Consider the following 16,549-nt stretch of genomic DNA (forward strand, 5'->3'; position numbering starts at 1 on the left):
TCTGTTATCTCAAAAGTGATTACTTTCTGTGCATGTATATACGCCAAACCAACCATAATCCAAACAAAGCCTTATCTTCATTCTTCTTCAGTTTCAAACTGGCATGGCTTCCACAGTGTTCACATATCCTTCTCTTCAGCTTCACATCCACTCACAAAAAGCATCAAATCCATCAGAGTTTTCCATCCACAGCCAACCCAGAAAGCAGTTTTCCATTAGATGCACATCTCTGGAATCCAGTCCTCCTGAGGATGATTTTCTAACCCCGGACCCTTCCTTCAGCACAGTGAACAGTGAAGAGTCTTTTCCCATTGAGAAGAGAAGGAGGTCAGAGATAGTGAGGGAGAGAAGGGGAAAGAAACTTGTGCAGCCTGAGCCTCCAAACTTTGAAATCGGATGGAAGAGGACGAAAGAGATAAAGCAAGAGGTGCCAGTTGGGTATGTCATAGCTGACTTCTTGGAGAAGCTAGAGACCCTCATGGGGAAGCAGTTTGGATCAACAGAACTGCTGGTAAAGGTGGGAGAAATTGTGGCTGAGAGGGCAAGAGAAGAGGCTGAGGTTCTGATGGATGAAGGGAAAGTAGAGGAGAGAATGGTGACAGAACTGTTCAGAGTGTTGAAGCTGATGGAGATGGATTTGGCTATGGTTAAGGCTGCTGTCAAGGAGGAAACATTGGAAGAAAGGCTTGAGCAGGCCAAGGCAAGGTGCAGGCAAGCCATACTTGTTGCTTATTCCTTTTGAACTCTTTCATGGGGATTCTGTCACATTAGAGATACACAGCGTTACAGTGCTGAACAACTTCAAACAAATCATATATATTTCTTTTCTTCGATTCTGCCCCCATTGAAATTTTAATACCAATCACATTCTTTTAACACAAAGATGTCAGGTGTGTGTTTGGATTACTGAATCCATTTTTGTTGACAAAAATAAATCCTCATTTTAAATGAGGTGATAAGGATGATTTAATCGCCATTATTAACAGTTTTTAGTTTCTTTTTAATTATGAAACTATTTCAATGTTTAATTATGAATCAATGCCAACTGTTTAATTCGTTTCTTTTTATTAGTAGTAAAAGTACATGAGTAAATAAATAAAATCGGAAAAATTGCTCCTACCTAACATATATTCTGATGATTAACACTTATATTTTTAATTTTAAAATAGACATTCATATTTTTTAATTTTTGATAAATTTCACTAATGTATCGTATATTTTTTTTAAATTTCACTTCTCCTATTTTATACAAAAATAACATATTGAATGTAACTTAATATAAAATTAAAATTTTTTTTATTAAAAACGAGATAAGTGAATCAATATCAAAATTACGGAAGTCAATAAATTTTATTTTAATAAACGATTCAGAAAAGTTTTTATTTTAAAACTGAAAAAATTGTAAATGTCTAATTAGTATACAGGTAACTGCAATTTCCCGGCCAATATTTGCCTTGTTATTCTAAGCAAATTTCAAATTATAAATATTATAAAAATCCATTTCAGTAGAGATCACGTGGTCTTCTAATTAATCTCAGCATATAGAAGAATTAGGGACCGAAATTCTGACGAATCTGTCATTTGTGGATGGAATTGAGCATGCATCTACTATCAAGGTTTTCAATATGAACATTTATATTTTCATAAAAAAAGTCTCTGTTTCTTGCACCCTTCTCTCCCTGTCTACATACTTTTACACAGACACATGCATATATATATATATATATATATATATATATATATATATATATATATATATATATATATATATATATATATTTGCTAAAACCTTCAACCTCTGTACTAGAAGCAAACTTGTTGAAAAGCACCAAACATGCTTCTACTGTCAGCATTATGTAAATCACTGTCAGGCACTTAAAAAAGAATCATCATGACATTTCTGTTAAGGCAAAAGCCAAAACTTATCCTTGAAACCTAAAAGTGTGCAAATGACTGGAGTCTAACTCTTCAATCAGAGAAAATACCTACACACTTAAAGACAAATGTTATCAATACAAATGTGGACTAATGGAACAAGCATCATAATGAAGGTGGAAAACCCTGAAAATCTTTCCACAACCTACTTACAATACTTCAAGGTCCAAACACAACATAGCTGCTTGAAAGAGTTTCAGACTTGCACAAACTACAACAATAACTCAACATAGTCAACTATGTTTCTTGTATCATTGAATTGTACAAATTAAGTGAAAAGGAAGTCATAGCCAACATTATAATAGAGAGCTTCCATAACTTGCTCATCATTTTGGAACTTATCCTTGGCCAGATTGCACAACTTCACTGCAAAACTGACACAAAATACAATGAACATAAAGTAAATTGCCCAATACATTTTAGTCTTAGAAATTCAATAAAGTGAAGGAAAAGAAATAAATACTTATTCGAAATAGAATACAAAGATGATTCTGCAGCAAACATCTTTTCAATTGTCTGTATGAATCACCTAATTCCTCAAGTAGAAGGACGCAACCTATCAACTCACCTCGGAATGAGTGTGCTCCAGGGAATGTCCAATGGCTTGATTATGAAGGCTTGCAATTTAAAAATTACATAAATTACTGATGAATTCAAAACCTTACAATGAGACTGAACATCTTTTGCCTCCAGATTGCGTCCAGCTTGGTTGATTTCCCCATAAATAACAAGAGCCTCAGACAATTGCCCATGTGGCCTAAGTACTCAGATAAGATAAGAATAGCCTTGACTTGATTCAAGCTGTTCTGCGGTATCAATGGATTTAAGCTCACCTGTAACGTTAAGGATTTATACGATCACAATAAAATTACAAGCTTTCACAACATTATAGTGTAGCATATCTTGATTACATAATTCAGTTTTTGGAAACTGTATTTATGTAAACCCAAAAATATTACAACGTAGCATCACAACATTAGCATAAATAAATACAGGGAGCAACAGTATACATAGAGGAATGCATGCTAAGATTCAAAATATTAACTTGGTAGTGTGTAAAAACAAGAACTTGAAACACAGTTAATAAAAACATCAATACAAGATGCAATTTCTTTTGAACAGTATTGGTTCTTCTGAGATGAGGGTATAAGTGTGTGCTCAATATAACTCAACTTTTGCGAAGTCTAAGTTAATATCAGAAGTAACAATTGAAGAAATAACTATAAACTTTTGGTGACATGGTGGATAAAAGATCATAAAATGGTCAAAACGGAAGAGATGAATTCATTCTTCATTCAGATATAGATGTAAGAATCTATTATGTGGCTATTAAACATAACTTACATTTACTCTATCCTCTTCATGTTCAGAGTTTCTAATTAGGTAGCTGAGCTCTATGAATCCGGTTTTATATCAGCACATGGCATGTGGTCAAGGACCCTCACCCCATCAATGATGTTTTTCTGCAAAAAATTGATTAAAAGGGTGAGAAAAAGAATTATTGTTTAAAGTGAGAAGTTGATTTAAATACACCATAAAATGTCATAATATTTGAGAATAGTCTTGTTAATCAATGTGGCAATAAAACTATCTGCATTATCAACAGCAATATTCCAATGAAGAGAAGATGAGCACATGAAAATGGACTCTAAGCTTAACCTAGCTAGTTTGTAAAGTGGAGTTTACATCCACTTTTATGTTATAATTTGATCGATGTAGAATCTCCAACATACTTCCTCACACCAAAGACCAGTAATCTTGAGTGTGAGATAGATATATGTAGATAGTTTAATAGCCGCCCAATAGTTGCTTGTCACAGTAAATCCAACAAATCTTGCTAAAATAAGCTCTTGATATTCTCTAATACCATCTTATGAAAGTATATTATAAGCCTAACTTAACCTTACAAAATCATCTTGTAAGGTGAGATTTATACCTCCACTAATATATTATATAATTTGGTTATATTTCTGTTAGAAGTTTACAAATATGATACTAAATAATGCAGCAGAACAACCATAAAACTCTTCCTTATAACTTAGCTTTTAGCTAGTTAAAGGAGAAAACATTGTTGGACTTCCACTTAATATATTTGCTCTTATTTTAACTGATCCCTTGACATGGTGACATTTGCGGCCAAAAGTAATGATTTTAATTTTAAATTTCAAATTAAATTTTAGTATAAGTTAGTGATGGGACCTATACTTCAAATTTTCTTCGAAGCACGGGACTTCCAATTTGACGGGGTTATTTTATTTTTAAAAATAAGATCATCCTTGAATATTCACCAAATAGTAATACTATTAACTTTCAAGTCAAACAGTTCCCAAGTCGTAATTAATTCAAGATCGTGAACTAAGATATAAAGGCCATATCATGTGGAGAGAAGATATGAGCACATTAGGACACAAGTACTATGACCAATGAAGAAACAAAGGAGTAATTGTATGGAAGATTGGTCTTACCAAATTATATTCAGATGTTTCGTCACAAATTTGTAACATTGAGTGTAATACCTCAGTTGATAGAGTCAAACCTGCTTCACACATTTCATTGACAATATCAAGTGCTACATGCACCTGCATTACAAACCAACAAGAATTCATCTGAAATGCAAACTAAACTGTTAATGGAGTGACTGAAAATCCTAGTTCTCTCTCTCTCTCTCTTTCTCTCTCTCTCTATATATATATATATATATATATATATATATATTAGTTAACAATTGAAGCCCATTGTTAACAGTTGATTATAGGGACTGGAGTATTATGGAATACCCATGTTCCCTATCAAATAGTATGAAATTTTCTGTAGAGTATTTCCCATCTTAGCAATTAGCTTTTAAAGGAGGGTTTCCCAAGTGCTTAGGTGTTTTTCGCCTTCCGTCATCTCTGTGCAACATGGCAATCTAGCTCTTTTAAGTTCAAAGATTATTAACTGATTTTTATTTAAAAGTGGAAGATTGGCAAATGATTACTTGGGAAGAAAATACCATTTGATAGGTGACTACCACTAAAGTGCAGGCAAGATTCATAAGGGTGTGAATTATGGACACATACTTTGTAGTTGGTGGAATGAGAGCAGTTAAAATTTTGATGCAAACCAAGGAGTAATTTATGCAAGCAGAGAACATAGTGGTTTCTGTTATTCTATATAGCAAGTGATCAGAAGTATAATTATGAAGAGAAAACCAAATGGCTGTTCAATTGACAAGAAAGCTATTCATTGTGCAAGCCTACAAACGATTTTGAAAAAAGAAAAGTTCCCACTGAATCAGGGTAGTCTGGGTAAGATTAAGTAGAAAAATAGGAATGTTTCGTGAAAGCATTCCCAAAAAATTAGGTTAGGACAAGTCAAATGTAGCTTATGAGAGGCAGAGTGAGGAAAGTGCCCTAGACAATGATTGTTCCTTTACTTATAGTACATATGTCAATTGCAGAGAAGGAAGTATAGTTAGGGATGACGTGTGCAGAAACCTTTCTATTGACTATAATCAGAACATCATTCTCCAGTCTAGCAAATTTCAAATGACCAGCCTCCAATAATAACATAAAACCACAAACAACATGAATAAAGATGATAGTGCATAGCAGGAATTGGAGACCCCACATTGACTAGAAATAAGATCAAATTACAGTATATAAATGGGTGCTAACCTCATTTTACAAGATTTAATACGGTTAAATTAGGTTTAAAATTCACTTCCTAATATGGTATTAGAGTCTATCCTAGCAAGCTACTATTGAACCACCCAGAAAATATCAAGTCCCCAAGCTCAAAATGCTCATTCCTCAACTTAGGAGGTGTGTTGGAGATCAGACTTCGACTAGATACATGGCAAAATTACAGTAATAAATGGGTGCAAACCTTATCTTATTAACATGTTTTGTTTTGTGAGGTTGAGTTAGACTTAAAGTTCACTTTCTAATAGCAGACTTAAAAGTGGTTGAGCTAGACTTAAAGTTCACTTTCTAATAGCAGGCTTAAAGGTGACAAAAGTATGGTGATATGCCAAGTGACAAAACATATCACAACTTTCAAATGATGATAGGAAGTTAGGAATCTATTAACATATGCAAATGGTAGACAATATCTCTTTTCTTTCCTTTCCCTCTTCTTTTGAATTACTTTGATGAGTAGAATCTGATAGAAACCCAACAATAAACTGAATATCACAGGTATATTATTCAAGTATTATGCAGAATAAAAGTTATGGAGCTGAAAGCTCTACAATCACCAGTAAAACCCAGAGTGCTCTCACTCCTAACCAGAGGATGACTCTCCTCCTCCTAACCAACTCACCACCTGCCCTCCGTCCCCCTTCACACTCTCTATTCTCTCTCCTATAACAGAATTCCCCTCCCCTGGATTCCTGACACGTCATTCCCCTTTTCTAACTAACTTCCCTTTCTTTTCCTAACCCCATTTTCTTTCTTCTCACGTAAACCTTCCATATTTTGGGCCTTGCTCCCTCTATAATTGTTTCATGTTGATTAACAGGCCCATCCTTATTAGGAGTCCTATCATTACTCCCTCCTGCAGCAACAGCCTTGTCCTCAAGGCTAAAATAAGGAAATTGACTTCGCAATAGTCCCTCATCTTCCCAAGTTGCCTCCTCCTCTGTTCTCCCCTTCCATTTAACCAACCATTGTTTAGTAATAGTACCACCCTCAGGGATCTCCCTGGTTGCTAACACTGTCTCAGGTTCTTCTTGATCTTCCTCTTCCAGACTCAACTCTGTTGGTAAAGTGGGTTCTACCGCATGATTACCAATAGCCTTTTTTAATTGAGAAACATGAAAAACTGGATGTACTTTTGCTGATTCCGGCAACTGCACCTTATAAGACACTTCTCCCTTCTTCTCCACCACTAAGAAAGGCCCATAATACCGAGGTGCCAGCTTCTGATTAATACGTCGGGCTATGGTTACTTGTCTATGGGGACGCAATTTAATAAACACCCACTCTCCAACCTCGAACTGCATGAATCTCCGCTTTTTGTCTGCAAATTTCTTCATTTGCTGCTGGGCTCGCAGCAGATGATATTTCAATTGTCGAATAGCTTCATCTCTATCAACCAAGTCAGCGGCTACAGCTTCCACACGTGTTTCGCCCTGTGTAAAACGCACTAAAGCAGGTGGTGTTCTCCCATACACAATTTCAAAAGGGGTCTTTCCTGTTGCTCCATGAAAAGTAGTATTATACCATAATTCTGCCCAAGGTACCCAATATGACCAGTTCTTGGGCTGTTCCGACACAAAAACATCGTAAATAAGCTTCTAAACATCGATTTACCACTTCCGTTTGACCATCAGTCTCAGGATGATAAGAAGAACTCATTTTTAAAGTTGTTCCCTGTAATCGAAATAGTTCCTGCCAAAAAAGACTCATAAACACAGGGTCTCGATCACTAACAATCGATTGCGGAAGGCCGTGAAGTCGTACAATCTCCTTAGCAAATAATTCAGCAATCTTCCTGGCAGTATAAGGATGTTTCAATAAAATAAAGTGGCCATATTTAGACAATCGATCCACCACTACAAATATAGCTTGAAACCCCTTAGATTTTGGTAAGCCCGTAATGAAGTCTAGGGAAATATCTTCCCAAATCCTATCTGGAATAGGCAGGGGCTGTAGTAATCCAGCTGGAGACGTTGCTTCATATTTCTGTCGTTGGCATACATCACATGCTTTAACAAACTCTTGAATTATCTTCTTCATTCCCGTCCAGTACAGATTTGCTGCGATACGTTTGTAGGTTCTTAAAAAACCCGAGTGACCCCCTACTGGTGAAGAATGAAACTCATTTAAGATAGTAGGAATTAAATCTGACTTAGCTGACAATACCAAGCGTCCTTTGTAAAATAATACTCCTCTTTGCAAACTGAAATCTGCAACAGATGCATCTTCCTGTTGTAGCTTCTGCACCACTTGCTGTAAAAAAGGATCTACTTCCACTTCCTCTTGGATATGCTGTTCTTGCAACCATAATGGAAAAGACTGAATCTCCCTCAATTCACCCGCTTCGAACATTCTTGATAGTGAGTCAGCAGCTTTATTCTCTGGGCCCGGTTTGTAAATCACCTCAAACTGATATCCTAACAACTTTGCCAGCCAATTTTGTTGAGCTTCGGTGGTGATTTTTTGATGTAAGAGGTGTCTTAAACTCTTCTGATCTGAATACACCTTGAAACTCCTTCCAATCAAGTATGGTCTCCAATGTTGGACCGCCAACACTAATGCCATTAATTCTTTTTCATAGGCTGACTTGTTAACATTAGTCGGTGCCAAAGCTTTACTAAAATAAGCTATCGGTTGTCGGTCTTGCATCAATACTGCTCCTATCCCTGCCCCTGAAGCGTCACACTCAATTTCAAACGGTTTAGAAAAGTTAGGTAAAGCCAATAGGGGAGCTTGAGTCATTACCTTTTTTAATTCCTCAAAGGCCAATAATGCATTTGGACCCCAATGGAAACCATCCTTCTTCGTCAATTCCGTAAGGGGCCGAGCAATCTTGCCATAACCCGCAATAAATTTTCGATAATACCCCGTTAATCCCAAAAAAACCCCTCACACCTTTGACATTATGAGGTATGGGCCAATTTATCACACTTTTAATTTTTTCTGGGTCTACTGCAACTCCTTGCTCAGAAATTAGATGACCCAAGTATTCTACTTGCCGACTCCCAAAAACACACTTTTTTCTATTGACCATGAAAGATTGTTCACACAGCAGCTCAAAGACTCTCATTAAGTGCTTCAAATGTTCATCCCATCCTTTACTGTAAACTAGTATATCATCAAAGAATACTAGTACAAATTTCCTCAAATAGGGCTTAAAAATCTGATTCATAGTAGACTGGAAAGTCGCAGGGGCATTTGTCAAACCAAAGGGCATCACTAAGAATTCATAGTGACCTTCATGTGTCCTGAAAGCTGTTTTATGGACATCTTCCTCTGCCATCCGTATTTGATGATACCCAGATTTCAAGTCTAGTTTAGAAAAATAAGTAGCACCATATAACTCATCCAATAACTCCTCTACCACTGGAATTGGGTATTTGTCGGGAATTGTGACTTTATTCAGCTCCCTATAATCCACGCACATGCGCCATGAACCGTCTTTCTTCTTAACAAGAATTACCGGGCTGGAAAAAGCGCTAGAACTGGGTCTGATAACTCCTTGTGTCAACATCTCTCCAACCTGTTTTTCAATCTCCTCTTTATGGTGATGTGGATACCGATATGGTCGCACACTCATGGCTTTTGCTTCTGGCTGCAATGTAATAACATGCACCACATTTCTATAAGGAGGCAGCCCCTGTGGCTCTTGGAATACAGTCGCATAACCCACTAAAATCTGTTGAATATCTTCAACTTGTGTCTTTGATAAGCTTTGCTTCGAAATGGACTTTTCTCCCAAACTATTCTCCTTCACCACACTCTGGAAAGATGTCATCAACGCTATATGCTGTCCGTGTTTTCTCAGTTTCTGACCTTGTAACTCCATATATTTGTCCTGCCAAAAAAAACTTAGCGTCATCTCTTCCCAATCAAAAGTAACCTTTCCAAACCTTCGCAACCAGGAAACTCCCAAAATCATGTCCACGTTCCCCAATTCCAACACATATGGCTCTACCGTAGTAGAGAATTCTCCTAATTGGATGTCCAACTTCTCACATTTCCCCGCTGTAGACACCCTATGTCCATCTCCCAAACGTACACCAATCTGTTTTCTTTTGTCCACTTTCAACTCCAGAGCAGCCACTACAAGGGGAGAAATGAAATTATGACTGGCCCCACTATCAATCAGCACTCCCAAGGTTAATCCATTGAGAAGACCCTCTATGCGCAAAGTTGTAGGGTTATTCCGACCACCCCATGGTACTTCAACTTCTGCGAACAGCCCCATAGACCCACACTCCAAGTTATGGTCATCTTCCTCCTCTTGCGTCTCACTCGTGATCACCTCCCCCGCTTCATTTACTGTTTCGTCATCCGCTAACACCACCATTCGCAGTTGCCGCTCTGTGCATCGATGCAAGGGGTGATACTTTTCACCGCATCGAAAACAAAGCCCTTGAGCTTTCCTGTTCATCAATTCCGCATACGGCAAATGTTTCGTACCGCGATTTCGGTCGGCGGTCGGAAAACGATCACCTGAAACGCGACTGCCTTGCGTCGTCGAACGTGACTCATGAAGGCTGGAGCCCGCTGCCGATAATGGTTTATTTGATATGCTCTGGGTTGGGCCTAACCCAACGCCTAATTTCCCTAAATGTGGGCCTTGACCCGACCCGGATCCAGACTTCTCTCCCTGACCCGTACCCCAATCACGATTGCTTTTCCACCCTCGTAATCCTCCTCCACGCTGAAATCCCTCTCCCTGCACTTCTGCTTCCACGTCTCGAGCTAGGCGCATGGCTTGGAGACGATTCATCGGGTTGAAGGTGCGAACCCTCCGCCGAATCTCCGGTCGCAACCCTCCAATAAAGTAACCCAGATATTGCTCCTCTGGTAAACGAGAAACTTGAGAGGAGATATATTCGAACTCCGCTAGATACTCATCTACGCTGCCCGTCTGCGACAAATCTTTCAACTCTTCGAAAGGATTACCGCTAGTACGACCACCATAACGACCGATCAACTCTCTTTTTAACTTTGCCCACGACAACCCCACTTCTGCTTCTTGTAGAAGATTAAACCAATGAATGGTTGCCCCTTCCATGCTTAGTTTTGCCAATCGGACCTTCACCTCTTCTGTAGAGCCGTGCACTTCAAAATATGTCTCTGCCCTGGTAATCCATCCCACAGGGTCAGTACCATCAAATGATGGCAATTCCACCTTCTTTGCTGCCATCCTGTACTCTGCCCCTGAATCCATATCTGAAAACGGAGATTCTCGACGCTCTCCCGCTTGCTCGTTACGCAGCTTAGTCAACTCTTCCAACATTAGTTGGCGAAATTCCCCCAACGTCTCACGTACAGACACTTCCATCGCTAACAATCTTTCCTCCAATGCGTCGACTCGGTCAGACATTTTGGGTGGCATGGACAACAATGCTAGCTCTTCTCGGGAATCCGGCAGGTCGGACCAATGATAGAAACCCAACAATAAACTGAATATCACAGGTATATTATTCAAGTATTATGCAGAATAAAAGTTATGGAGCTGAAAGCTCTACAATCACCAGTAAAACCCAGAGTGCTCTCACTCCTAACCAGAGGATGACTCTCCTCCTCCTAACCAACTCACCACCTGCCCTCCGTCCCCCTTCACACTCTCTATTCTCTCTCCTATAACAGAATTCCCCTCCCCTGGATTCCTGACACGTCATTCCCCTTTTCTAACTAACTTCCCTTTCTTTTCCTAACCCCATTTTCTTTCTTCTCACGTAAACCTTCCATATTTTGGGCCTTGCTCCCTCTATAATTGTTTCATGTTGATTAACAGGCCCATCCTTATTAGGAGTCCTATCAGAATCCTTCTAATGATTTTTGGATATAAGTGGATAGGAAAGGTCATTGGATAAGATCTTCAAGTTTTTTTTTATCAACAAGGAAAGGAATATATGAGCAAAGTGCAAATGGTAGACAATATCTCCATTTTTTTCGGAGTTATAAAGTGGTTTAGTAGTAAAGTTGGAAGGGAAGGTGGGAGAGGTTGTGAGTTCAACTCCCCCACACTAACAACTAACATTTGCCGATAAAAAAAAGTCTCCATTTTTTACTTTTTCTTTTTTGGATATCAGAGAACAGGACACGTCATTGGATAAGATCTTCAAGTTTTTTTATCAACAAAGCACACAAAAGAATCAGAAAATGCCATTATGGTGACAAATAAGCTTAATTATTTGAATGCATGAATACATTTTTTCTATTAAATAAAAATATAAAACTAACAATGCAGAGAAAGTAAACGTCAGTGGGTCCACAAATAAAAATACATAGCCTTTGTCAATAGTTCAAGTTTTGTTCTTCAGTAAAGAGTGAGGAAATTGAAGGGTGCAACTTCACTGTCCTGTCATCTCGCTAGAACGAACAGTTTTCTAACCATTTTCTTGTAGATTTTTTTTTTCTTCTCACAGAGAAAGTTCTGGTAGTCACTTAGTAATCATTAGAATGCAATAAAGAAAATTGTACCTTGTGCAATGCACAGCTATGTAAAATGATTTTCTCATATGATGAGGATGAAGGTGAAACTTCTAGTCTTTGGTGCAAGTCTTTGAACTTTTTTTTGACATCCTCAACCTTCAAGAACACCAAAAATAAATGTGAGAAATGACGCACCAAATGCACAAAGAACTTTCCCCACATTACAGACTAGTACTATATTGAAAATTATCATGTCAAACAACATATATGCAAAGCTATGGACATCTCTTGATTGTGATCAATGTTAATATGCTACTATGCTCATTTTAGCATACAAGCACAATGAAGTATGACGTCATTGGCTTTAAAGTTTCAACCACAACAGAGGTATGAGTTTCAACAATTTTTTTATTTAACTGAACCAAATTTAAAGACACCAATTCCATCTTACCTGATAATTCACTTTAGCGCACTGTAGATGATAACCTACAAATGCTTCTATTTATTTCAACTTTAATTGAGACTTCAAAATTAACTATCAAGAAAACGTCATTAAAGAATGCTAATAAAAACTAGCTAACTGGCTTTGGTACTACATTAATCACACTAAATTTCGGAAGAAACATAAAAATGGGAAAATGGAGACTTAGTTCAAGAATGAAGCAAATTGCAAAAAGGCAGAACTACGTAAAGATTATCATGGCTTCACAGAAATTATTAGAATCATTTGTGAGATATTTCTTACCAATAAATTTGGAATGCTAACAACATAGCAAGCAATGAAGTTTGTAACATTATTTGCTTCATGATCTGCAAAATGTAAGAGAACCTCAGTATGTATATATACTAGAGAGAACTATACAGAGAAAGCAATGCTTAATCTCACTATATGACTACAATACTACTTCAAATACAAATGGGTAGAATGTAAGAAAAATCTTTGTTTAAAGACATTTACAATTAGCTCAGAAAAGGAAAGATCCATGCAGTCCAAATTTTGGACCACTTAATACATATAAAATTATGTGAAGCAAAATTGGTAGATAGAAAGACCCAAATATATAGCATATACAAATTCTTATTCTTCTTTTCCAAATGCAACTCAGTGCCATTACACACGTACATCACCCAAGGTGAAAAAAGATCAATATCAAATTACCACTATTTTTTAAGTAAAAAAGGAACTTCTCTGCCACAGGTTCCAATAGTAATCTTCCTAATGCCTGAAATACCATTGCTACAGATTCAGCAGATGAAAGGTCTTTTATGTCTATGATTTCCAACAGCTTTAAAATCTCCTCTGTCCGTTCACTTTCACAAAGAGCCAACAGAACATTCTCTGCAACATAGGTTGATAGTAAGTTCCTAAAGTGCAACATGAAACAATTTTCTATCATTATTAGACACCAAAATGCAAAAAGGGTAGCATCATGCTAGTAGTCCTGTTAATTAGTAAACATTAGCATAAAACACTCGTATATGAATAATCAAATACAATTAACCGCGTGAATTATGTCACTTAAAACAGCATGGGCCAAATAGTTTCACCTCAAATGATCCCAAAATTTTCAATAAAAGACATCAATAGTGTCTCTGTGTAATGAAATCACCTGCTACACTTTAAATCCAGCAGGTGTTATGGCAAAATAGTGCAAGTGGAAAAAAATATAAAGGAGGTTCTCCTACCTCGTATATCAGACATGTCCTCACTGTCATTCTCTGCAATATAATTACAAATACTCTGAATCTTTTCTTCGTTATTAACTCTCAACCACAACAACATTTCATAGTAACCCAGCCTTGCAACTGAACTGGGATTCTCCTCTTTGATAATAACATAGAAAAACTGAAACTCCTCAACCATACACATATCAATTATATACAAAAGAAGTGGGCAATATGTCTGCTCCTCTAGCTCTAAACCTTGTTCCCTCATTGATTTAAAAAGGTTAAAAACCTTCCCCAGTTCTATTGCGATGCCTTCATCATCAGTTCCCCTGGCTTTATCTATGCACATTTTTACCAATGCACTGTATCCTTTCGCATCTGGTTTTCGTCCAAGTTTACCAAACAATTCAAGGGTAGCCTCTGGTCCTAGCATTTTTGCAGAGACTTGAACTAACTTCTGAAAACGGTTTTCTTGAGAGACTTCAAACACATATTTTTGTTTCTTTTTATGAGACTGCTCTTTCCGTTGCAATAATATATTGCTCTGAGAGATGCTCGACAACCACGATAGATTTTGCACTCTTTCAAACTCCTTTGCACCATCAATTTCCGCAGAACCAGGTTTCTTGGCTGACTTACCATCTGCAATCAGTAACAATAACCCGATATGATTAACCTTTTAAACCAATTTTTTTGGGAAAACCACAGTACAGGACCTTCATTCAATTACACCTCCCCTCCCACCCCCAGCCAAAAAAAGTAAACAATAAACATTAAGGGAAAAGGAATTGTAAATAGAAACTACTGGTTAAACCACATAGATTAGACCTACTTCCAGCTTCCTCAGTTTTCCTTGTTATCCTAGAGAAAATGGATATATATCTTGGTCGTATAATCAAACAAGGATGGTCAAACTTTCTTAGTTTTAATTTTAACAACTCCTTTGAATTATAAGTTCCTCTCACTCCTCCCAAGCTCTCGTTTCTCACTTGACACCCCTCCTATAAGTGTGTATATTCTCACAGAAGTTTTAACAAACACTTACCATGGAAAATAGAAGAAATATGCTTAAACACCCTGTTAGCCGAATCACCTGCACCAAAATACCCAAAAATAAAAAATAAAAAAACAGATTATTATAAATCAAATTATCCAACAATGCAGCACCCTCGGCAATAGTTTCCAATATCAACTTAACGAATTCGATTTAAAGTAGACTAAAACCACTTCAGTCAATGTTCGTGAAGGGTGAGGATGATTGAAAATACCTGAATCAGAGGGTTGTTTAAGCTTGAGGCTTGAGAGCGTGAAATCCTCATCAAGTTCCGAAAGGCAAAACGAGGTTGAAGAAGAAGAAGATGAAGGTTGAGGCTTGGAAGTGGCACCTTTGGAGGCTGAACGTCGGCACCCAGTGCTTAGATTTCGAATGTAGCGCACTTGCATTGCATTTATACGATCAAATTGAAACGCTATACCCTCATTTACATCCTTTTTATTCTATGGAAATGGAACCACGCCACAATTTTACCAAATGTTTCGCAATGTTAAGACCCAAGCTATATTCTAGTTAAGAGCCTGGTAGCTTATAAGCAGAGATGCGTGTCATAATTCTTGGGTCCTCGGTCCATATCGGATTTGATTGGATTTAAAAAAATTGTATTTTTTGTATGTAGGTTAAATTTTAATTCAGCTATTTAAATTCTGTTTATACGGATTGAATATGTGATGGGTCGGGTTAACCACCATTTCATTTACCTAATTTTATTTTATTTAATTTTAATTTTATAAAATAATATTTATTATTTTTTTTCTTGAAAAAGTTATTTAAATTCTTTATTTTCAAACTAATTAAACACTCATGTTGAGAAGTGAAATTTGTAACTGAAATTTGTTTAGATTTGAATTATAGAAAGTTTGTAAATTTTTTTATTTTAAAAAAATATTAATTAATTGAGTCAGTGAGTCAACTTGTTTACTCATCAACTCGTGGTGGATCGGACCGAATTCGAATTTTTCTGACTCACTAATAAATGAGTCAGGCTAGGTTGGCTTACTAAGTGACTGACCCGTGATAGACTGGATTGGGTCGGGTCAGGTGATCCGATTTGACAACTCTACTTATAAGTAACTAAATTTTTTTATATAAATAAAGTTTATGTCTGTATATAAAAATATAGTTTATGTATTTTTTTCTTAAATAATTGAATTTTTATTAAATGTTTAAGTATTTTATTTATTTTTTATTAAAATTGTGTAGAAATTTTGTATTTAAATAAGTTCATGTAACAATAATAAAATTAAATTAAACTTTTATTTATTTAATTTTTTTTCATTTCTTAAGTTAAACTACAGTTAAAATTAATTCTTTTTACAACTTTCACTATGTATAATTTTTATATAAACTTATTATCAGTAACTTCCATTTAAAGTGCTAGTTTTTTTTTAAACTTAAATTACATAAAAATTGAAGAAGTAACTCGATAATATAAAAAATAGTATAATAATTAATTATTTTTTAAGATGGAAATAAATAATAATAAATTAAATATAACAATAAAAATAAAATAAAATATAAGAAATGATTAATAAAAAAAATTAAATAACATAAAAGTAAAAGATTATATATTAAAACTAATAAATGCCCTGCGTATATGTATTTCTAAAACAATTTTGTTTTAGTTAAAGTGGTTTATAAGAGATTTGGAGAAGCTTTATGAAATAATAATTAGGTTTATTCACATACTTTTCTTAAAGATATTCAAAATGCATAACATAATTATATATTAAAGTTTTTTTTAAGTCAATTTTTTCTTTTTCGAAATAACCCCCATAGCCATAAAATAAGTTTTATG

The 16,549-nt window shown here is 36.2% G+C and overlaps 3 protein-coding genes across 5 annotated transcripts; 1 reads left to right on the forward strand and 2 right to left on the reverse strand.

The window, feature by feature from the left end:
- CRR41 (potassium/sodium hyperpolarization-activated cyclic nucleotide-gated channel protein) lies at positions 1–833 on the forward strand. Its single transcript, XM_047325887.2, has one exon. The coding sequence runs from the start codon at positions 104–106 to the stop codon at positions 740–742; it is 639 nt and encodes a 212-aa protein (XP_047181843.1). The 5' UTR covers positions 1–103; the 3' UTR covers positions 743–833.
- A 1,019-nt stretch (positions 834–1,852) lies between these two features.
- LOC124847705 (pentatricopeptide repeat-containing protein At4g04790, mitochondrial-like) lies at positions 1,853–15,272 on the reverse strand. Of its 3 annotated transcripts, XM_088092637.1 has the most exons (11): positions 14,966–15,272; positions 14,743–14,790; positions 13,716–14,339; positions 13,189–13,368; positions 12,775–12,839; positions 12,078–12,185; positions 4,401–4,514; positions 3,280–3,398; positions 2,601–2,768; positions 2,231–2,309; positions 1,853–2,146 (listed from the first exon to the last, which is right to left on the reverse strand). In XM_088092637.1, exons 1-8 carry the CDS (start codon positions 15,138–15,140, stop codon positions 3,330–3,332), a joined length of 1,383 nt encoding a protein of 460 aa, XP_087948763.1. In that variant the 5' UTR covers positions 15,141–15,272; the 3' UTR covers positions 1,853–2,146; positions 2,231–2,309; positions 2,601–2,768; positions 3,280–3,329. The 3 variants fall into 3 exon arrangements, with proteins under 3 accessions (XP_087948763.1, XP_087948762.1, XP_087948764.1); XM_088092636.1 differs by having other exon boundaries at positions 1,853–2,309; XM_088092638.1 differs by lacking the exons at positions 1,853–2,146; positions 2,231–2,309; positions 4,401–4,514 and having other exon boundaries at positions 2,360–2,768.
- Positions 8,371–12,039, reverse strand: LOC148196693 (uncharacterized). Its single transcript, XM_088092635.1, has one exon. The coding sequence runs from the start codon at positions 10,984–10,986 to the stop codon at positions 8,374–8,376; it is 2,613 nt and encodes an 870-aa protein (XP_087948761.1). The 5' UTR covers positions 10,987–12,039; the 3' UTR covers positions 8,371–8,373.
- Positions 15,273–16,549: the final 1,277 nt, after the last annotated feature.

The sequence above is a fragment of the Vigna umbellata genome, chromosome 6, assembly GCF_029865625.1.
Source record: "Vigna umbellata cultivar VRB3 chromosome 6, Vumbellata_1.0, whole genome shotgun sequence".
NCBI classification, from domain to species: Eukaryota; Viridiplantae; Streptophyta; class Magnoliopsida; order Fabales; family Fabaceae; genus Vigna; species Vigna umbellata.

What these genes read in the sequence shown, in the direction of transcription:
- LOC124847705 (XM_088092637.1), bottom strand. Translation starts at nt 15,140, where the DNA reads ATGCAAGTGCGCTACATTCGAAATCTAAGCACTGGGTGCCGACGTTCA. An exon ending in TATTTCTTCTATTTTCCATG is followed by an intron (nt 14,340 to 14,742) that starts GTAAGTGTTTGT and finishes TACTGATTGCAG; the next exon opens with ATGGTAAGTCAGCCAAGAAA. An exon ending in GGACATGTCTGATATACGAG is followed by an intron (nt 13,369 to 13,715) that starts GTAGGAGAACCT and finishes CCTATGTTGCAG; the next exon opens with AGAATGTTCTGTTGGCTCTT.
- CRR41 (XM_047325887.2), top strand. Translation starts at nt 104, where the DNA reads ATGGCTTCCACAGTGTTCACATATCCTTCTCTTCAGCTTCACATCCAC.
- LOC148196693 (XM_088092635.1), bottom strand. Translation starts at nt 10,986, where the DNA reads ATGCCACCCAAAATGTCTGACCGAGTCGACGCATTGGAGGAAAGATTG.